The sequence below is a fragment of the Spermophilus citellus genome, assembly GCF_964194105.1.
Source record: "Spermophilus citellus genome assembly, chromosome: 8".
Taxonomy (NCBI): domain Eukaryota; kingdom Metazoa; phylum Chordata; class Mammalia; order Rodentia; family Sciuridae; genus Spermophilus; species Spermophilus citellus.
In genome coordinates this window covers 96,221,992-96,244,963 of record NC_138189.1, presented here as the reverse complement: position 1 = coordinate 96,244,963, position 22,972 = coordinate 96,221,992, and the positions used below count along the sequence as shown (strand labels likewise).

Genomic DNA, 22,972 nt, shown 5'->3' with positions numbered 1-22,972 from the left:
CAGACATGACCTTTGTCCTATTGCTCAGTTTCTGCCACCACTGGGTGAGGGAGACAGTTCAAGGATTATGAATCACTCTAGTATTTTAAATATTTTTTGCAGTATTGGGGATTCTCGTCATTTCAAAAGGTTTTTTTTTTCTTAATTACTAACTAATTAATTAGAGGGAAAATTAGTTTCCCTTGATTTCCTCCCAGATTCTGAAATTAGTTTCTAAGGCTGGTGCCAAGAGCAGGATCTAAGGGTCATCACACTGAAACCAGCTTCATCCTTACCCCTGGTTGAAATGCTTAGATTCTAAGTATCACCAATCAGTGAGAATTGAGACTGTCAATCAAAATGCGTGTGCCACATCCAGGGAACACATTCTCTCTGAAGAGTCGAGGAGGTACAGGCTTCTTCACAACATGGAGGCCTCAGGGTAATTGAATTTCTTGCATGGTTTGCTCAGGCTCCAAGTGGAAGTGTCCCAAATTATAATAAGGAGGCTGCATCTCCTTTTCTGACCTAGTCTTGGAAGCCATGTTGTGTCACTTCTACTACATTTTTTGGTCGTGACTCACAAGCCTACCCAAATTCAAGGGGGAGGGGACATAGACTCCACTTCTAAATGTCTAAATGATATTTATCTTTTTCATATGCACTCACATCTGAGGTAACTGATGTTTCCCAAATTGATGTCTCTACTCCTGACTTCTGCCCTGAGTTCTAGATTTGTATGTTGAATTGCCTGTTTGTGATTTTTATCTGATATTGTGGCAGAGGTTGCTAGTTGTCTACCAATGTTCACTCTTATTCCAAAGGGTTATAATTTTTAGTTGGATATGGCAGCTCAGAGTAAAGTCTATACATTCACTCCACTCCCACCACTGATGTTTGATGCAGTTGTGAGACAAAATCTTCACCAAGAAGATATAAGGCCACATGAGTTCCACGTGGCAGCTTCTGAGACCCTTTGTCAATGCTACCTTTCTCCATCCTGCTGCTTGGAATGGAGTTCAGTCTTGAGCAATGACATGATGCCCACACTCTGAGTTAATAGAGAAGGAAGTTGGAATGATTGCCTACCTCCAGCCTCTTATATAAGAGAAGTTAAAAATTCTATCTTATTTAAGCTACTCTTATTTTGGGTCTCTGTCACTCAGAAATACCTCATCCTCCTTGGTACAGATGACCCCATTATCTCAAACAGGACATGGCAAAACAGAACCCCTGATGTCCTTCTTGTAACTTTGCCCTACACCCAGATGTCTCCCCCTCTGTAAATAGCACCCATAGCCACTTGATTGATTGGAATCTAGGAGTAACCCTTAATTATTTCCTTTCTCTTATAGTCCACATGTAATTGACGCCAATGCTGACACAACTCCCTTCAAAAACCCAATCATTTTGACTGCATTGGTTCAAGCCACCATCACCTTTTCCATACTTCTGTCACTGTGTCTCCAACTTTTACTTCCTTATAACCCATGTGTACAACAGACCACATCAACTGCTTCTGCAAAACTATCTACTGGCTTTCTGTCAACTTGAGAAGACATACCAAAACCTCATCATGGCCAAAACGTCCTGCAGAACAAATGCCTTGGCTATTTCCAATCCTATCTCCGACCACTCTCCTTCTTGCTCCCTCCATTGCAGATACTGTGGTTTTCTTGGTGTCCCTTAAACGTTCCTGCCCCCAGGGTTTTGCAAAGGTACTTCCTGCTGCCTGGTGTACTGTTCCCTCTGATCTATTCACCTTGCCAACTTACTTCCTTTAAATCTCTGTTCCCATGGTGTGTTACCAGGATGACCTTAGTGAAGTTTCTAAATGTCACTTCATCTTCTATCATCCTCCCTCTTCTTACCCAGAATCATTTCATTTACTGGTCTGTATTGTGTGTGGAGTGGGTGTTGTGGTGCGCTGAGTTAACTCATTCCTCCAGCTGCGGGAATGTTGGTGGTGGTACTCAGCTGAATGGCCCTCTGAGCACTGGTCTTGGTGGAAGATGGCTGCCTTATTCAAGTTCATGCCTCCTTTTGGAGCAGCATGTATTTAATGCCTAGTGATGTGTTAAGGCCTGGCTCCTTTGCCTCATTGGAGGACAACTCTGTTGAGTTACTCCAGCTATGGGGCACCTGTGGATGTGCTGGGTTCTTCTCAGGACAGCGCCACTGCTCATCTTGCCCCTTGACTCCCTCCTGCTCCCATTCATCCCTACTCCATAGGTGTTGATTCTGAAAGCACTCCTTAATAAACTTTCTCCATGCAATATTTCATGTGAGATTCTTCTCTCTGAAGACACTAACCTAGGACACATTTTTACTTATTTGCTTATCATCTCTGTCTCCTGATAGAATATTATGAGGGTAGGATTTCATCAGTTTTGCTTCTTACTATTCTTGGGTACCAGTACCTAGAACAGAGTCAGAGCTCCAACTGTATTACTAAATAAATGTACTTCTTTTGGATTACTAATAATCCTTAAGTTAAGGTTCAAACTGAATTTGGATTCCAGAGCTGTCACTGACTCATGCCATAGACAATCTAGTGGGTTTCTCAACAGAGGGATTGTAGACACTTGGACTAGATAATGCTTTGTCTTGGATGCTGCATTGTGCATTATAAGGTATTCAGTAGTACTTCCACCTATTTATGCCAGAAGCATCTTCCACCCCATCCCCAAGTCAAGGTGATAACAATGTCTGAAGATATTCTTGAATGTCCTCTGGGGGTGACATTGTCTCTGGTTGAGAGCCACTGGTTTAAAGTGATTTTGATTGACTGGTAATGATGTTCTGCCTACTGATATTAAATGGTTTCAATAATAGTTCATTTTTTTCTGCTTAAAAGTTGTTTCTGGGGTGGTTTCAAATCCATAAATATGCTTTAATGAAGCATAGATTTCAGAAAGTTTTTTATTTTTAAATTTATATATATGTATGTATGTGTGTGTATATATATATATATATATATATATATATATATATATATATACATACATTTAGTTGTTGATGGTTTTTCTTTTATTCATTTTTTTATATGTGGTGCTGAGAATCGAACCCAGTGCCTCACACATGCTAGGCAAGTGCTCTACCACTGAGCTACAATCCCAGCCCTTCAGAGAGTCTTATAACTATTGTTTTAAATTGACACATAATAGTTTCACATATTTATGGGGGACAGTACCATAGGAGGGTACCTATATACGATGTGTAATGACCAAATTAGGACAATTAGCATTTTTACCTGCTTAAAGTAATTATTGTTTAAAAAACTGTGAGTTGATATCACAGTTTTTCTGGTTAGTGTGAAAGGAGCCACTGGGTAAGAGAAAGAAGCACATATGCACTGATATAATTAGTGTGTCTGTTTTAGGCTGCATATCAGTTTACAGAGCCTTGCTCCATGTGTATTGAAGACAAAAGAAAGACTTTAGGAATGAGAATTTGGCAATGAATTGCAGGATATTTTTGTCAAGGTAAATTAATCTTTCTTTTGCTTTAATCCTTTTGTTTCAATTCTTTCTCATTGAGCTTTCATAGAAAATGTCCAACATTTTTATATTATCATCCATACTAGCTTCTTTTATTGAAAAATCTATAAAGTAAAGGGAATCAGTTTTCATGCTGTCTTCCAAAACAACAGGCACTATGCTTCAGAATTATTTTTGTTGCCTCTGCTGATGATAATGGTGACACAACATAACTACATTCCAGATATAAATAGTGAAGTGACAATTATACTCTGCCTTCAGTAGAGTGGCTGCTTTGGGCCTCATTGGCATCCTCTGTATAAAACCATGCATAGTGTGGGCTCTGTAGAACTATTTGCAGAGTTTTGGAAAAAATCGATGTACTTTGCCAAAGAGTGGAAGAAGGAAGTTCTTCCTTATTATTCACAAGAAGGGAACTTCCTCTTTCCATGTCAAAGGAAAATAGAGTTGAGTGCTTTAATGTGGTGATTCTTTGGTGGTTTGTTAGCATAGAGTTTCCATTTCTTCCTGATTTTGTTTCAACCTGAAGCTGGAATTAAAAAGGCAAGTCTCTACCATTGTGTTATTCAGTTTTCTTTTACTATAACAAACTACTTGAGATAATCAACTTAAAAAGAGGAAAGGTTTATCTTGGATCACAATTTTAGAGGTTTCAGTCCATGGCCAGTTGGTCCTGTTGCCTTTGGCCTCTGGTAGGGTAGTACATCATGACAGGGAGTTGGTAGAGCAGGCTGTTTATCTCTAGGCAACTGGGAAGCAAAGAAGAGAGGAAGAAGAGGGGCTAGGTTTTCAATATCCCCTTCAAGAGCACCCCTCCCCTGTGACTAAAACACTTCTAGGTAGGTCCCACCTCTTAAGGGTTCCCTGACCTCCCAATAGTACCACAGATTGGGGACTGAGCCTTTACCACCTGGGCCTTTGAGAGACAAACCAAAGCTACTGTGTACTTTGTATATAGATTATATCTATGTAACATATATAGCTGATATTCATAATATATATAGCTGATACTTATATAGATGTAATTTGTTTTCCTTATGTGTGACTTTGGTCAAGTTATTTGATTGTATTTATGACTCAGTTTCCTCATTGGTAAAATAGGGAATATAGTGGAATTCTCCTTGTATAGTGTTTTGAATACAGCATGATATAACATACAACTACTTACAATCTTGCACACAGTGCAAACACTTAATAAACCTAGCTATTGTGAATACAATAGCCCCTCTTTGTACCTATACATGCACGTACATCTATATACACATATAAACAATCATAGTTTTAATTTATACAGTAAGCATTTATTGAATCTTAGTTATGGGCCATGATTAGAGTAGAATAGCCTTAGGAATACAGTGGCAGACAAACTGACCTTGCTCCTGCTTTCATGGAGCACATATTCCAAAGAGGAAGACAATTCAAAACCAATTTCACAAAGAAATAAAAGGAACAACAATAGGGAGACACCAACAGAGAGTCAAGGTGGAGTATCAGAAGAAAGGTGTGGATCAGAGAGGCCCCTTAGATGGGGATCCAGCCAGTGCTTCTCTGAGCAAGTGGCATCTGAGCTGAGGCTGCTGGGCTGGGGCATGTAGCCTGGGGACTGTGGAGTCATCAAAGGTACTTGCCTGCCTGACAGTAGGCGACATGCCTTCTATTGCTCTTGTTATTCTTCACATCTTTTCTGCCAACACGCTAGGAAATGGGGCTTAGAAGTGTATGCATCTTTTCACCAACTGACTTAATTAGGAACTAACCAAAAAGTGGTAAATATCTCCAGACCATTGACTTCTAGTTAGGCTTTGAGTTATTTTGAGTCAGGGCTCATGAGTGTCATTTGGGATATGAAAATGATATCAGGTATTTGTAATAACAAAACCAGTAATTTAGAAGTATGTTAAGCCTGACAAAATTCTCTCCTAGCTGGCAGCTGCAGCTGTCTGGGTCTCTGGAGGTGCATCTTACTTACTGAAATGTGGTTTTTAATTTTAAACCAAGAAAAACAAAACAGCTCCAATGTCCTTGGTTTTCTTCTAAAAGAAAGTTATTTTTTTTAAAATGAAAATGAAAGTAATGTGTGCACAAAGAATACAGAACCTTGTAATATGAGAACTAAAACCTCTTTTTTTTTTTTTTTCCAGGCCACTACTCCAATCCCCAGGAATCTCTTCAAGGTAATCACTCAGCTTCATTCATATATATTTTAAATCACAGATATTATGTACATGTTATGTGTATTCAGTCTTCACCAATAATAACAAATAAGATTGTAGTATAAATACCAATATGTCTTCCTTTTTCACTAAATCAACTGGCTTAGAGACCATCTGTTTGCATCTTGTAAATATATTTTATTTTTTAATGATTGCAAAATACCTTCTTTTATGATAATATCATAATATATTTTAACATACTATTTATTAATCGAACTTTGGATTATTTTCCTGATTATTCTTACTATATATTATTCTGCAAAGAATATATTTATGTCAGTGGGAATATTATCTTTTCATTAGGTTCAGTTTCTAACAATGGAATTGCTGTAAGGATGTTGATTCATCATTGATTTTGATCATTATTACTAAAATCTTATGAACAAAATTTACATCACTTCAAAGTACCACCCAAAGTATTGAATTTCATAAACCTGTTTCTCCATAGTTTCATCACTACTGGGTATTATGAAACTTTAAAAATTATGCCAATCTGAGAGGTGATAACTTGTATGTGAAAACTATTTCTTTAATTAAGAGTCAGAAGGGCTGGGTTGTGACTCAGCAGTAGAGCACTTGCCTAGTGCATGTGAGGCACTGGGTTCAATCCTCAACACCATATAAAAATAAATAAATAAAATAGAGATATTACGTCCATCTTTAATTAAAAAAAGAGTTTTTTTTTTTAAGAGAGTTTAAAAAACTAGAATCTTTTGCAGACTATGGGCAATTCAATTTATTTCCATTTCTGTGAATTGCTTATTGACATTAGTTGCTCATTTTTTTTATTGGTTTCCTTTAGTCTTTTTCTTGCTAGTTTGTAAATTGTATAGGCATTATGTAAATTAAAAAATAAGCCTTTGATTATCAAAATATGGTACAATTATTTTTCTTCTATTTGTCACTCATCCTTTAACTTTGTTTATATTTTTTGGCATCTTCCTTAACAGTTTCTTGGTTTTGTTTCATATTTAGGAAGGCCTTTCGCATTACAAAATTAAAGAAATATTTCCCCATGTTTTCTTTTAATACTTTTATGATTTCACTTGGTAATTCAAAATCTTTGATCCATCTGGAATTTATTTTGGCATAAGGAGTCATTCTCTTTTCAATACGATGAGACAGATGTCTCCACACTATTTATTGGATTATATGTTAATGATTCATTATTACTCTAATAAAGTGTATTGGCCCAGATTTTAGAATCAGAAATCACAAAATCCAAACGTTGGTGTGAACATTCTTTCCTTATCTTTAGCATAGGATTAATACCCCAGGGTCACAACACCCCCTGGTGTGAGATTCACACCACCCTCTGGTGTGAATTTAGTGCATTTGGGAACTTCACCTGCTTCCTCAGGGTGGAGCACACATTGGAGGGTTTTCGTGATGGGAAGACATACTGGTTGTCATCTCTTCCTGCTAGCATCCACTGGAACACCCACATATTTCATCAGGCTTCCGGTGTTGATCTACTTAGATCCCCCCTGGAACCCAGAATGCTTTTTCTTTTCTCTGACACTCTCTTGAGCTCCTTCTCTTGGACAATGCTCCTTTCTCTGTTCTCCTGAACCTTTCTGGGTGGGACCCTGGGGAACTTTTTGCAGTTCTCTTGGCCCTCTTTTTCCCAGAAAGATTCCAAGTAGCCATCATTATACCCATGCTTCTGGTGCAGGAGGAGACCTGGGGACACTCTGTGAGGGTTGCTAGTTCCCTGACCTCCATCCACAGTAACCCTTCCTTATCAGATCCACTGACCTATGTGGAGGTTCCAGCCCTCTCAAGGCTCCTCTTATTCAGACACTAAAGCTGCTCCAATACCTGGTGTCTTCCTCCTTTCTCCCAGGGGCCAACTTTATCTAGTCTGGGGGCGGGCATAGGAAAAACTAGTTTCTGACTGCACACTTATCATTCCAGATCTTTTTGTCCTAGGCCTGGATCTGAGCCTTTGACACTCCAAAGCCCAGGATTTGACTCTTTTGTTCTCTTCCCCAAAGTCTCAACCCTGCCCTAAGGCAATGGATGTCTCAAAGCCTTTGAATGGGAAAAGGGACACAGCTTAAGAAAGAATTACTGAAGAGAAAACACATTAGTTAATGTTAGTATACTAGTCCTCCCAGTCATTATTTTACTCAATGCTAGAAAGAAACCAATTATCAACAGTTAGCTATAAAAGATTAAGCAAAGCAAAATTTATTGCCTTTCTGGGTTCAAAAAAAAAAAAAAGAATTTCATGGTCACCAATATAGGAAATACTGAGAAAGCAAGTTTGTGAACTTGTGATGGACATTAGCCCATTGGTGAATGTTCTATGGAACCTACTAAATATGCTTCCTTATTATTTGTTCCCCTCTTAGCCTTGCTCCCTATAGAATTATAAATTGTATAATTACTAACACGTGGCTTACAAAAGAACAAAAATCTCTATCACACCTAATAGAAATACCCCTACATAGCCTGTTTGCATGATATATTTTTCCTTTGCCAAGAAATTCTATTTTAAAATTTTAATATCTAGGTCTAAATTTCTAACTAAATTGCAAGTAATCTTCTTTGAACTACCCAACAAATAAAAGTTAGTCACAGTTTAAAGTGTCACCTCTGATGGTCTAAATTTTGTATTTGGAGAAAGCAATTAAAGTACAGCCTTATTTATTTAGATTTATTTTTCCTTCAAATGTATTTTGAGGATTCCAGATCCTGGAAGTAATGAATTTCATGAACATTTTGCTAGTTATTAAAATAATTTGCAAGAATTACTTAGGACCATCTGGTTGAATAATGAGTAATTCAAATATTGCACAGTGCATGAAGATTTTTCACTTAAAATTATTCTGCACATGAAAATGATAATTTTTGACTGCTTTAAAACATCTTGGTCACCGATGATGAGTTTTACTTTTCCCACCTACAATTTTGGTTGGAGGTCTAGATAAGTCTGAAGTTTAAATGTAGATCTCTTTATTTATGAAACTAAACTATTCCTGAGTGGGGTCATTTCGTATTCAAATGGTGCCCTGAGGAAGACTCTTTTATCTATGGAGCTGTCATAGATAAGCAACATAATCAAAACACTCTTCTTGAGGAAAATTTATTTTTGACTTGAAGAATATATCATTCTGCCCACCCACTCATTCACAGTGAGTTATGCCGGTACGTGGAATCCCTGTGACAAAATTAAACTCAATTACTCTTGCTAGGAATTCAGGGCAAGCTGAAACCATTTTGGACCTTGTCCAATGAAATTCATTTAGAGTAAATACCAGAGACGAATCTCATTTGAAAACTTTTCACCTGTGTGTATGTGGTGTCTTGGTTGACAGGGCGCCTGGGGACAATGTCACAGCAAGTTTCCAATGAGGTAATTTAATTTGTTAAATTAAATAATTAGATTTATTTCTCATGTTGCCTTGGGGTAGTGAAGAGGAGGCAGAGACATGGAGAAAAAAAGAACATGGTAAGTTTTGTGCTTCAAGTCTGATCCATGATGCTTTAACCACAAGTCCCTCCATTTACAACTTCAGAAAAACTGTCAGAAAGACACTCAATGGAAAGACATTCATGGTGTCAATCACAAAAAAAGGACATTGTACTCAGATTAACCAAGGAGGCACAAGTATCAAAATTATCCTACTGGTTATATAAAATTGGATTTTGTTATTTTGACAAATGATGGTACTACCTAGGCAATTTGACAGTTCTTAGGAATTCATTATTTTCTCCTGTGGCAGAGAACACACACACACACACAAACACACACTCTCTGTAGAAATTCTGGAAAAATTTTAAATTTGATTCTTTGTGACCTGTTCATCTTTAACAAGTATAGCAAATAAGTAAAAATAAACCTAATTAAGGAGGTGAAAAAGTATACAAGGGAAATGCTAAGTGGATTTCTAGCTACTTAAGTCTAGGGACAAAAATCCTGACTCTGTCCAATGAGAATTGCTTAATTCCAATAATTTCAATAAAGAATTTGAGAAATGAAAAAGCAGAATGTGTAGTGTTGGTCCTTAGGTGGAATTTCTGAGTAACAACTATACATTCTGTTTCTAAAAACAGAAAAGCTAATGATGAAAAAAAGAGATGGTCACTGGATTGTGTTTTCTAATCTTCTGTGAGATTTTTAGTCAACAGTTTTTAGAAACTCCTATTGCTTTTTATAGTAAATATTTATACAGCCAGGAAAACGACGAATCTTTTTTTCACAACAGTTTTTACAAGGAAAAGTAACAGTAGCCTAACTGTTTAAAACTTTAAGAAATTTTTTGCTGCTTTTAGCTGTGAGGATGACAAAGACAGGCCACAGGAAGTGTCACATTCCTCCTGTCATTCAGGGCTTTATTTCTCTGTGTAAACCCTTCTTGGCAGATTCACTTAAATTCTGATACAAAAATCAAATCAATTAGTAGTTTTCCTAGGTTTTTGGAGACATTTGAGATGATGATAATTTCTCACTACTGGTCCTCTTTTAAACCACAAAAATTAAAGATTTGACTGATATTTGTTTGAAACTGTAAAGTATTAAATGCAACTTATTCAATCTGTGGCTATTCTAGAAAGGCAGGGAAAAGAAACCATAAAAAGAGTTTATTGGAAACCAAGCTGCACAGTCTTGGGGAACACATCTGGCCCCGATTCACCTCCTGCGTAATTCACTGTGAGAATTCCCATTGAGTTACACGGGGTGACAATTAGACTCAGAGAAACAGATCAATGCTTTCCTAACTTGACATTTTTATAGTCATTTCTTCCACCACGCACACTCTTTTAAGTAGTTGTCAGGTTTACCAGTGAGAACTCTAAGTATTTGAATATGTTCAATTAAGAATTCAGTTATGATAGTTAAGTAAATAAAGCTGTTGAAGTCTGTGTAGCACGTATGATTTGTAAAACTCTTCAGAAGACTCCTGTTCATTTAAAGAACTTTCACTGCTTAAAAACTTGTTTGCTATTTGAAATACAGAAAAATCTTAAAACAAAAAATGTTTAGGAGAATAAGTAGGAGAAGTTTAGGCAAAGGTAAGTCCCTTTGAATTTCATTGAATGAATGAATAAATGAATGATATCGACAATTGCCCTGTGATGAGCTACCAGATACTAATTAATAAGCTTCCCAGGGTCTCACAATCTAATGATGAGCAGCATGTAAAAAGACAGGTATCACTAAAGTGCTGTGGTAACATGAAATAGGAAGCAGTAATTCTGAGTTGGTGGTGGTTGGGCTTGGGTTCCTGTCTGAAAAAAATCAGCATGTAAAATTAATCTAGTTCTGAAGGATGTACAGAACATTCCAGAAAGTTAAGGGAGGACCATTTTTTGGCAGACAGGAGCATTTGAGCAAATGCTCAATGGCAGGAGAGTTCCCAATATGTGCAAGAGATTCTAATTAGTATGGTCACTTAGAGGGTCAAGTGTGAGGTGAGGGAGTGAGAGGAGTCAGGGGCATAGACCTGAAAGGCAAGTGGAGGCCAGAAGAGGAGGTTTTACCATTGGCAATTTTTGCTCTTTTAAGCTCTTTACCTATTTCGAGATATGGGCCCATCAGAGCAGTGGTTCATTGACTTGGTGTGTATTAAAATTACCTAAGTAGATTTAAAAAAAAAAGTTTAGAAGCTAAGCCAAACCACATAGAACTCTGGGATTAAGATCCAAGACTCAGTATTTTTGTAAAAATCTCCAGATGCTTTTAATATAAAACAGTGTTTCTCAAAATGTTATCCCAGCATCAGCAGCCTTGGTACCAGCTGGGAACTCAATAGAAATGCAGATTCTCACTCCTAAGTCCACATCTAGTGGATTCGAAACTATGATGGGCCCAGCAAGCTCTCCAAGAGAATTTGGCATGTGCCATAGAGTCTAATGAAAGTTCTTAATTTTTCCAGAAAAAAAAATAGATGGTATATGGAAATTCCTTCTACTCCCATTCCACCCCATCTACCCAATTCTGAAATCGAAGTTAAGAATTACTCCTCTTGGCCCTGAAAGTCAAGGATAATCATTAAGTAAAACAGGGATAAGAGGAAGTTTGGCTGTAGGATGGTGGTTGTTCTGAAGAATGGAGTGCAGTGATGGAGAGATTGGAGTCAAGCACCTCACTTAGGAGGTTATTGGATTATAAAATACAATGAAACATGATGAACATGGGTTGTATGGATTTATGAAGAATGAAAAGTGATTGCAAGGTTTCCAACTTGAGTTTGGAAATAGTGAAGGCTTTACTTGGGAGGGGGACTATAAAAAGGAAAACTTTGGAGACAAATAATGATAATTACTGGACAATAGAGGTATCGAAAATTCTAGAGTTCTGGAATTTAGCTGACCAACTCAGGCTATGATAATTATATAATCCACATTATAGATGGGCAGGTGTAGATCCTGCTCTATAAATGTCTTGCATTGGCTAATTCTTCATTTTGGAGGGCTTGCTTGTGCACTGTATGGTTTTTAATGGCATTATTGTCCTCTATCCAGTAGGTCCCAGTAGTCAGCACCCTCTACATTTGTGACAATCAAAAATGTCTCCAGATATTGACTAATGTCACCTAGTATCAGAATCATCCCCTGTTGAGAAACACCGGTGTGAGTGAACACGAAAGAGTAGATGAAATTGTTATTGATCCAGTTGAAGGCAGGTGTTGAACGAGGACCCTGCAAGAAACTGAGAAAGTGCTCATCAAGAGGGGGAGACAGTGGCATCTGGAGAGACATGAAAGAGCTGAATTCCCAGAGAAAGGTGTCTGGATGTCAAACATCATCCAAGAGAATGAGAATTGAGAACTGAGAATTCTGGATTTGATGATCCCTGTGTTACTGTGAAACGGATTCAGTAGATATCTCCTGAAGAGTCACCTGAAAGTAACACCAAAGTAGGTAGAAGAATAAACAAGGAAAAGTAGAGACAGTGAGTCTAGACTACTTCTTCAAGGGATTGGTGGGGGGAAAGATCAAAGAGGAGAAAGCAGAAAGGATAGAGGGATGGCTTGTTTCAGGACCCAGAAGCCTACAAACATGGCGGACTGACAGGAAGCTGCTAGTAGTGTTGGAGAAATACAGAGTTGCAAACAGGAACAGAATCTTTTCTTTACTAAGAGCTCAAAATGTGGACATAATTATAAAGAGAACATGTGAAAATATAAATTATGGCAGGAAAATATTGACTGATTGTAATAAGTATAGATGTCCTGTATTTTATTTCTTTCCTTCTCTCCTTCCATTGTCCCGGAAAAAAAAATTTAAGTTAGGAACCTCATTTAATGTATAATACAATAAAGTCTCGATGCTATGATTTTGCCTCTGGGCCCAGGCCTTAATAGCAATGATGATTTTTCTTATTTGGTTTCTTCACTCTTCCTTTTCTTCTTCCCAGTCACGATGGAAGTCAGGGGACTCACATACCACTACAAGCAACCTTTATTTGCCTTGTCTTGGGACTGGAACCACTTTTGCAATAACCTATTTATTTATTTATAACAGGGATTGAACCCAGGGGTGCTTAACCACTGGGCCACATCCCCAGCCCTTTTCATTTTTATTTTGAGACAGGGTCTTGCTAGGTTGCTTATGGCCTTACTAAATTGCTGAGGCTGGCTTTGAACGCATGATCCTCTTGCCTCAGTCTCCCAAGCTGCTGGGATTACAGGTGTGTGCCCACTATGTCTGGCTCAGTGACGCATTTAAATATGAGAAATCAAAAGAGAAAAAGGCTTTAACAGTGTGTTATTTTGCTAGTAACTTCTTGTTGTCCAAACATCTATATATGAAGGAGTAATCCTCCTTTGCTATTGTAATGTGTGTGTATGTGTGTATTATCACGGTTTCCAGGTTCCCTTCATGGCTGCACAATTTAGCTGCATGGCTTTGGGCATCTTATTTATTCTTTCCAGATTTCAAGTCTGTCATTTACACAATGAGGTAGGAATCAATAAGCTCTGAGGTTGTTTCTGGCTTTAAAATTCTATAATTGTATGATTTCCTTTCAGCATTATCTTTGTTTGGTAAGAGCTTGCCTTAATCTGATCCATTCCTGAGCAAAATCTCTCAGATTGACTCGTAGCTCCAATTTTTACTCTGGTTCTCGCACCTTTTTGTTTATTAGGTCATAAGTAATGAGCTCTGAATGTGTAAGAACTTGCCCAAGTTCTCATGGATAGTTTGTCAGGGGTATAGACATAGTGAGAAAAAAATGCAAAAAAACAAAAATCAGGCTTTCCAATTTTCCCACTGCAGCTGAATTTTAAATTCAGTAGATCATGTCACCTATGAAAACACGGACTATTTGCACATCTGTCCTTTCTTCAATAGATAACAAAACATTTTTCAAAAATAATAAATGAATCATTTTGTTTTGATTCCCATTTGCAATCAACTGGATTGATAGATGCTAAGCCCATGGATAAAGAATGATGTATGAGTATATGTCTACCCCAAATATTGTAACTATGAGAAAATAGTTTCCCATCTTTAATAGTAAGTGGATGCCTCATAATTGCATTTAAATGTGTTAGTGTAATTTGCACTGACACTCTTAACTTCAAAAGTTAACATTTCATTCCCTCACCCTTGTGACTGATCCTCCGTAGGTGGCAAGGATTATCGAAGGGGAATGATTGGCCACACAATAGGTTATCCTAAATAACATAGTTTGTTTTGGGATAAAGACTGAACAAAGTTTCACTTCGGTCCTGGAAGTTAATTTAAATGGGACTTTTTTTCAACCTAAGATATAAATTACATTCCTACACTAAGTTATGTGTACGGAGATGAGGGTGCTTGCTTAGATTTTTAAGGTAATTGTTTTCATTCTTTGCATGACATTCTGTCCATTGAAATTGAGCAAAGTGTTTTTAGTTATATAAAATTTTCTTTTCTTAGCATATTGTTAGGTATTATGGTGGTGAAAATTGAGTCCAAGGTATTAGCAGGCTTATGTTCACATGGCAAATTAGAAGCAGGATTGCTTTGAGATGGGGAGTAAAAAAAACATTCTGAATGACTTCTCCACTCATTCTTTGAATATGAGTGGGAAGGGGAAGGTGGGGGGAAAATAGGGCAGAGGAAATGAAGAAAGGTAGATGGGTGGCTAAGGAGGATAAAGAAATGCTTGTACTTTCTAAGAAAATAATGAATTAAAGGTGTCAAAGAAGAACAGGGGAAGTGTCCCTACTGAGCATCTGAGGGAAAAGGAATGGATTTAAATCATTTTAAGCAAACACTTGAGGTGGGTCCAGGACTTGAGTGAATACTACTCCTGGGCTAGCTTTTTTGTCTGTGTTCAGTTCTGTTATGACTTCTCAACATTGGCTGCATTCATGACTTTGGAGAATTATTTTTCTGTGCTATGTCAACATTTCTACTTGTAAAATCTGGAATATTCTAATATTTGGAGGAGAAACAAGTAAAACAGCACCCTTTTCTGTTGTATAAAAGATCTTGGGAGTCACCTTTTTTCTAGATTCCACCCTTTCTTGTTGTTTGCATTTTTATGGCTTTCTTATTTATCAGTTTTTCTCCTCTGCTTTTAAAAAAATCCGAAATACTTTTTTCTCATACATATGCAATATTTTGTTTAAAACATGTTCCACATGAAGCCTTTGATGACTAAACCAAATGCATAAATATCTGTCTTATTTTTTACCTCTTCTGCCCTGAGATTTTTCAATTTACACCCGCAAGTTATCACTGTCTTCCAGATTGTCTGGTTGTGTCATGAAAACATGTTTTGATTCCACTACTAGGAACAGATTTTCCTGCTTCTCGCTCATCTCCTATAACATCCAGCACAGTGCTGGGCCCCAAATACTTCCGGAATGAATCATGACATGCTGAGGACTGTGAAAAGATAAAAAGAAAATCATCCTGAAGCTCTTCTGGCAAAAGGTCAGTTGAAATTTATGACAAATGTCAGTAGCTGAAGACGAGATATGGGTGTTGTTCCCAGATTCGAAAGGGAGATGACACCAGCTCAGAGAAATGCGAAGCAATTGTTCTGTATTCTTAACAGGCCATGTATAATCCTAAATGATACACGCGGGTTGGCATAGTGTGCTCAGTTTGATTCCAGGGATATCGCGGGCTTATTTAACAATGCTACCCTTAGAACAACATTAGCATACTAATCTATATTACTGGCCGCAAACCACATTCCTTGGTATCTTTTAACTAGATGGATTGAGACTTTTGGCCCAGATAACCAGGATAATATTTAGCAGGATGGCCTAGGATTTTTAAAAGGGCAGCATCAGGGAGAAAAGTCATGGATTTAAATCATTTTTCCCTTTTCAGGGTTCTTCCCAACAATGACACAGTAAAAAAAAAAATCCTCTGAAGTTTAAATCTCTTCTTTCTTTTCCCTTGCCTGTCCTGGGTTATCACTCCTGCGCACTTCACTGAGCTTGAAAATTGCAAAAGAAAGACAGCTTCCCCACCCCCGCTCCTAAACTACTCTGTTTATAGTCAGTTTGCCTCCCTGGATCTTATGTTTTAACACATGCTGTAGTGTTCAGATTGCAAACACAGCGGAGGGATGTTTAAATCCTAAAAACAAACTGTTTTCATTGCAATGTGCAAAACAGCATTCCATGAAGACATTTCAATTAATATTAGCTGAGTGAGGGGAGTCCTCTCTCTGTGGCCTGTTCAGTGTTTGGCCTCTCTCTGCTGAGACTGCCAACCAGGGTGCTGCCAATTAATGCCAGCTGTGATCTATTGTTTGCTTCTGACACCTGGGAAGTCCCAGATCATCAGAATCCTGCAAACAGCAGCTGGCTTAGTGGAGGCTGCCAGACTTCAGGGATTCTGAGATCTCCCGGTGAAGGTAGGGGGCCGTCTTGTTTTAGTTAAGGGAATAGTCCGGAATAACCAGCTTAAAACCCAAGAAGACTTACATTAAACAACCCCCAAATTTGGGGAGGATCATCCCAGGCCTGTAAACCTCACAGCTCACTCTAGATCCCCATAGGGCAGTCTTTTAAAAAAATCAACAAATGTTGCTAATCCTTTCTTATAAGGTCCCAACAAGTCCCTGTTATGCTGTGAAGGTATTTTCAGGACTTCAGTTATCTCTAGAAGGGTCTCAATTTGGTCTGTTTGTGCAATGATTTAATTTTGCACTTGTTGAAAAATGGGTATATACTCCCTTTGCCTAAAAGCCATGCTTCCTGTGACAATGCTCAATCTGATATTCTTACTGAAATGACTTTAAGGGCCAACATTTATGTAGTGCTTATTATGTGATAGGTACTAAGCCCGCTTACAGTTTTATCATTTTATTTCATTTATCTTTATCAAACATGCTTCATGGTAGTAGTTAGGTCAAGTAGATGAAAAGTCAGTCAGGGACAAGGGTTTTTTTTTTTTTTTTTTTTTTTTTTTTCACTTTCACATACTATTGTTCTTAAATGGTAATTATGTTTTGTTGTGAACTTGAGCCCACTTTGAGGAAGGGCTTGAACAGGTTGTGCCCTGGGACTGCATTTCACTGTGCTGGGTGGTTGGGTGGGTTGCCTTCTTCCTCCTTCTTGGAGGGTTTTGGGTGAGTTTGGGTACTTCCTCTAAGTCCTCTTGAATTACAAATGCCAGAAGGACAGAAACTGCCTGTCAAGGTCATAGTTGTGCATTTTACAGTTCGTAAACCCAAATGAGGCAGCATACGAACAGCAGAACACACTACAGACTACTTCTCTTGGTAGATATGATATTGAGAGGGCTGTGGTCCAGTAACACTGGCTTCCAAATATGATTAGCTATTCCGTCTCTTGATGCCTTCCTTGTGTCCAGATTCCTTCCTTTTTGAAGGATGTCCTTCAGAACTAGCTAGAAGCCCTCCTCTATTCTGGGTCTTAAGCTGCCATGTTGGACCCTGCTGATTGAGTTAATATGTAGTTACTTTATGGTGTTGATCATTGGGAACTGAGATGAAGCCATTTACACTTGACTTATTCAGTATGTGATTCTGTGTCTCATGGAGTGAAAATTCAGCAAACTAAGCCTCAGCCCTAGCTCTCATTAACAACTTGATTCAGATCCACTCAAAATGCTCACTCTTGAAGTCACTGGAGATGATGATAACATTTGTTTGTTGAGGTCTGTTAGTTCAATTGGACAATTATAAATAGAATTTATAAACTGTTTCCAAATAATACTCAATTTCTTGCAAATTCTTCTAAAATTTCCCAAGGAGTTGAAATCTATCTTGCAATAGTGGAATGTAGAAATAGCATGAAAACACTTCTAGGTGCAATGTGCAATATTGTAGTCATCGCACACATTTCTTTAAAACCAGTTATATAAAATAAAAAAAATGTGGGAAAGGAAAATTAAGGGAAAAATGATATTTTAGATGATTTCTTTCAGACAGATCACATTCAATTTTTAATTTAGCTGAGATATTCGATGCATTTCATCTAGACTAACTTGTTTGGAAATGTAGAGTGAAAGTCTTCTCTGGTCCAGACCTTCTCTGGTCTCAGACTCTCTGAGCGGAAGAGTATGTGTTGGCAGTGTTGCTGGAACTATGTCACTTTAGTCAGAGTCTGATCCAGGGAGGAATTAAAACCATACTTTGTGCTACCCCCATCCAGTCATTGAACACTGGAAACTGCTTCTATAAACAAGAGGCCATCATCACTTCTTCCCCTGTTCTTTAGATCTTAGAAAACCAAGTTAATTCTTAGATTATATATATATATATATATATATATATATATATATATATATGTATATATATATATATATATATATATATATATATATATAGTGTGTGTGTGTGTATATAATTTTATATATATATGTATGTGTGTATATATATATATACACACACACACACATATATATAAAATTTTATGGCTAAAGAAAAATCCAGAAGTGTCTCTACCCCTCACCCTGAGATCTAGAACATTAGAACAGTCCTCATTATCACATGACATATCAGAAAACTCTTTACATTAACCATGATTTGTTTAAGTGTTGTTGCTTTTCTCCTGCTATACTTTATTACATAAGTGGGGACACTGATTTTTAAGCCAACCAAATATCCACTATGCTAAGGTAAATGTGGTTTCACACACATTCTCCTGGTGACAGATCTCTGAGGATTGCAATAACATTTTGGGATGTTATCCAAGTCAAATTCAAAGACCTTTCAGGCTGTGACCACTGTTGGCTCCCTGAAATAAAACAAAGGTGTTTTATACCTACATCAAGTTATTGAACTTGTTGAAAATGGATCCAAGAGATATCTTCTCTTCTGCTTAGCAAAGTTTTGCAACACCCATAGGTAAGCTTAGAATAGGGCTATTTTTAACTGAAAATGTACTGACTTTCTTTTTGAAGATGCTGATACAACTTCTGACCCTTGGTGATGAGTGGTGTGGAACAGCCGTTTCAGCTTGGAGGCTATCAAATAGTGAAAGGGAATCTTCCACGTACAAATCCCAGAACACCAGAAGAGCTCTTAGCCCTCACTTTCCTGAGTGAGTGGGAGGTGGTTAACTAAAGGCCTGGGGAGAAATTGCAGCCCAAACACAGAAAAAAGGAGAAAGTCCCCAAGGCAGACAATCTTCAGATTAATTAATCTTAAAGTCTGGGGTTGAAATTGATACAATGTGGGTAATTTCAGCTTAATTCTAGTTGATACTATTTTTTTTTTTCTAACTGCCTTTCTCTTTCTCATAGAGATCAGTTTGAATACGGCAAAGCAGCTCTAAGAATGCAGTGTCTCAATGAGCCCAAATGGCAAATTCTCTAATCACGGAGGGGATGTAGGCAGTGAGGCCTAATCACATGTTTTCTTCAACTAAACTTCTTTTTCCTTCTTATTAGGCTTTCTTGAGGCAGTGGGCTAATTAATGATAATAAATAGTTACTGAGCACCCCTAATATTGTCAATCTTTCAGTGTCATGTATTTGGAAGGTAAAAGGACCCAGTGTGTGTGTGTGTGTGTGTGTGTGTGTGTGTTTGTGTGTGTGTATGTGTTTGTGTGTGTGTGTGTGTGTGTGTGTGTGAGAGAGAGGGGGGGGGAGGGAGGGAGGGAGGGAGAGAGATTGCACATATGGGTGCAGCAGTGTGCCTTAAAAGTGGGAATTGTGCTTGTAAACTAGAGAGACTTACATAAAAGATGGGATGGCTTAAGTCACAGAGACAGATAGAAATGTCACTTTCTGTGATCCTGCAGAGATCTCCTTATACAAAATAGGTGTAAGGATAATCATTTCCACATCTGTATTTGGACTTTGGTCGGGTCCCTTAAATCAGAGTTATAAATCCTGTGAAGCTGGATTAATCTTACTTTATGGATGGTTGTAAAGAGAAAGGCTGTCCTTTGGCTTTACTTAAGGAAAAACAAGAGACCTTTGCAAAATGGAAACGTGGGAAGGGATGTTCAGAGGGTATGATACCCCAGAGACATCCTGGGCTTGCTCTTGTTATCTAGAGAGCAGACTGAAGGTGTCTCAGGGAAGCAGGGGTAATAAAAAGAGCTTAGGCTTTGGGGTCAAGCAGCTCTGAATTTGAATTCTGGCTTTATGCTAACTGGCTTTGTGACTTTGGACGTGTTACTTAACCTCTCTGACCCGGGTTTCATTTGTAAAAATGGAGATAAGACCCAGATTACAGAGTTGTTTTGGGAATTAGGGATGATTATGTAAAGTACATAGTGTTTGGCATTTAATAACTGGTAGCTGTTATTATTGATATTATTATTTGTTTGAAAAGCTGAGAAGGCCTCAGAGACTGCAGTCATATGGCTCATATAAAATCACGACGGACTGCTCCCTTCCAAAAAGCACATACTGCCTGAAGCCCGTGAGAGGCATCATGGATGGATATTTAAAATAGTGTGGGGCCTAACACCTCACACAGATTAAATGGGTAGGTCTCATTGGTGTGTGTTGGTTTGCACTTTCATGTTCTTCCTTTGTCCACGAGATGATCTCATGTCTGGGATAAAAATTTACCTGGATTTATCGAGAAATCAGATTTCAAATTTGATTTGCGTTTTATCACTTGCTACCCTGAAATGCAGATTTCCTTCTCGCTCTGAGAAAATCCCTCTGGCTTCACGGAAGGAGCTCTCCCTGGAAGATTCACTCAGATCATCATAGGGTAACCTGATCATTTACAAGTCAACTCTTGATGAAAACCCCTGGGCAAAGAGGCCCACACGTGTCTATTGGAGAATGTTGGGCACAATGCATTTATGTCCTAGTAACATTTTTGCTATTTTTTTCCCCCCAAGCAACCTCAAAAACCATGTTGACAAGACTACTTGAAATGAATACTCTGCTATTAGAGTGTGCACAGATGGGCTTGCTCGCTCCCTTCTTTTCCACCCAGGAGCTGCAGGCAGGAGTTCCTAGAAGACACGACATGCTCCCTGCTTAACAAATTCCATCCCTGAAATCAGCAGTGCTTGGCTCCAGGCCAGGGCGACTTCTCTTGGACTCCTTACAAGACTTTGTCCCTATTTTGTTTTTATTAGTTCTTCCCACTCTAATTTCTCTCACTGTTACATTTTTTTCATTGGTTTAAGTTCTCGGTAGTCATCTTGCTTTCTCGCCAATTAAAAAAAAAAAAGAAAGAAAAGCAGCAAAATCAAACCCACTGAGCACAGGGGTGGGTTCTCCCCAACGCACAGCACTAATTATATAATCACCACTCAGAATTCAGCACGGGGAGTCCAATTTGTTTTTAAACACAGGCAGCTCCGGAGCCTTCTCATTTGGAAATGTCTTTCTGCCCATTTGTTGGATTTAGAACCAACTGCCTATGCAAATGAGCAGAGAGCCACTGTGTTTCCCTGGCCCACACCCTCCACTGCCTCTCCACAATGCAAACCCTCCAGTGCTTGTGAGGAAGCCTGTTGTGAAAGTTAATGGTTATAAAAAGCACTTATTTACATCTGTTTTAGTGTAGCCATGAAGAGTGCAATTAATTAAGAAGTTTCTGGTGTGGTAAGAATAATCATACAGCAGGAATGCAAACACGTGATTTCCAAAGAGAATTTTATTCCATATGGAATTTTTCCCCTAACTAAGAATTAATTGCAACTTTAAAGAAGGTTTGATTGTGTCTATGAAAAACATTTTAACTACTGAGGAATTCTAAATGACTTCAATTTAAAATTTTCTTTCTTTACATTGTTAGAGTTAAAGAGAGAAGTGCTTTGATCAAGCTCTGAGTTATAGAATTTATTAGAGTAAAGGGAAGAGGAGAACCTTTAGATGTTTTCTGTGGTGAAATGTTGAAGTTAAAAATTTTAAATGTTTGCAGACTAAAACATGCTCGGCTGTGAGGCCTGAAAGAATAAACAAAATGTGACATGTTTTATTTTGTTACTTAACCCTTGTTTAAAAAAGCACAACAAAAAATGTATATAAATCATATTTTTATGCCTTTCTGAAAACACGGACATGGATTTTTGGTGATTATCTTCCATGTAGTGGCATTATGCCATAGGGTGTGTAGTGGTTAGTCTCTATGCAAATAGTTTTAATTTGGGGATGGCAGGTTCTTAGAGTTGAAAGCATTTAAATATATACACTATAAATTCTGCACAGGGATGTCCCTCTCTTTCGGTTGCCATATGCTACACATTCCAATATTCTGCTGTAGCCCAGCAATGAATAATGCAAAGAAACCAAGAGGGGAGCAACAGAAAACACACAGCTGAAAGCAAGACTGGCGGAGAAATGATGCTCATTGCTGCCTGGGCACAGAATAAGAATGTGACCTGCGAGAAGAGGGAAAAGAAATAAAAACAACTGGGATGCAGGCAGAGAGCCTGTTTCTATCAGATGCAGTTACAACAGTTGCTGAGGAAAAAATTTCAATCAATAACAAAGAGCTCTTATCACATGCAACTTTAATTTGATTGGCACGGCATTTCCATTATATGCTAATGAATTACGGATGATGAGAACTGCTGTCGCCTTCCGAGTGCAATTGAACATTCATCAATCAGTTCCTTAAATGCCAGACTGTCTGAAATATTAAAGGAAGTTGTTGCTATTTTGGAGATGAAAGTAAACAAACTGGAAATCTTGAATTAATTGAGAAAAGGATACACGTTGATAAGTAGGATTTGGCAAGTTATTACTTCTTTGAGTGGATGTCAGTGCAGGTACCCTAGTCTCAGTGGAATAAGTGTGTCCCTGCAAAGCTAACAGAAAAACAAATTCTCTTAAGTGAATCCTGTTTTTCTGTTGACTAGCACTATACAATTATTGACTATTACTCTTGGGGAAAAAAAAAAGCCGATCCTAGAATGTAATAAGATCACT

The 22,972-nt window shown here is 38.0% G+C and overlaps 1 protein-coding gene across 2 annotated transcripts in view; it reads right to left on the bottom strand.

Moving 5' to 3' along the window:
- Positions 1-4,049: 4,049 nt before the first annotated feature.
- Positions 4,050-22,972, bottom strand: part of LOC308655106 (uncharacterized protein) — a 413,636-nt gene continuing 394,713 nt past the window's right edge. The window contains exon 6 of one of the 2 annotated variants that reach the window (XM_081304924.1): positions 4,050-4,228. In XM_081304924.1, coding sequence (XP_081161050.1) covers positions 4,132-4,228 — 97 coding nt within the window. In that variant the 3' untranslated portion in view covers positions 4,050-4,131. The remainder of the gene's footprint in view (positions 4,229-22,972) is intronic. The other variant, XM_081304927.1, reaches the window with a different exon arrangement.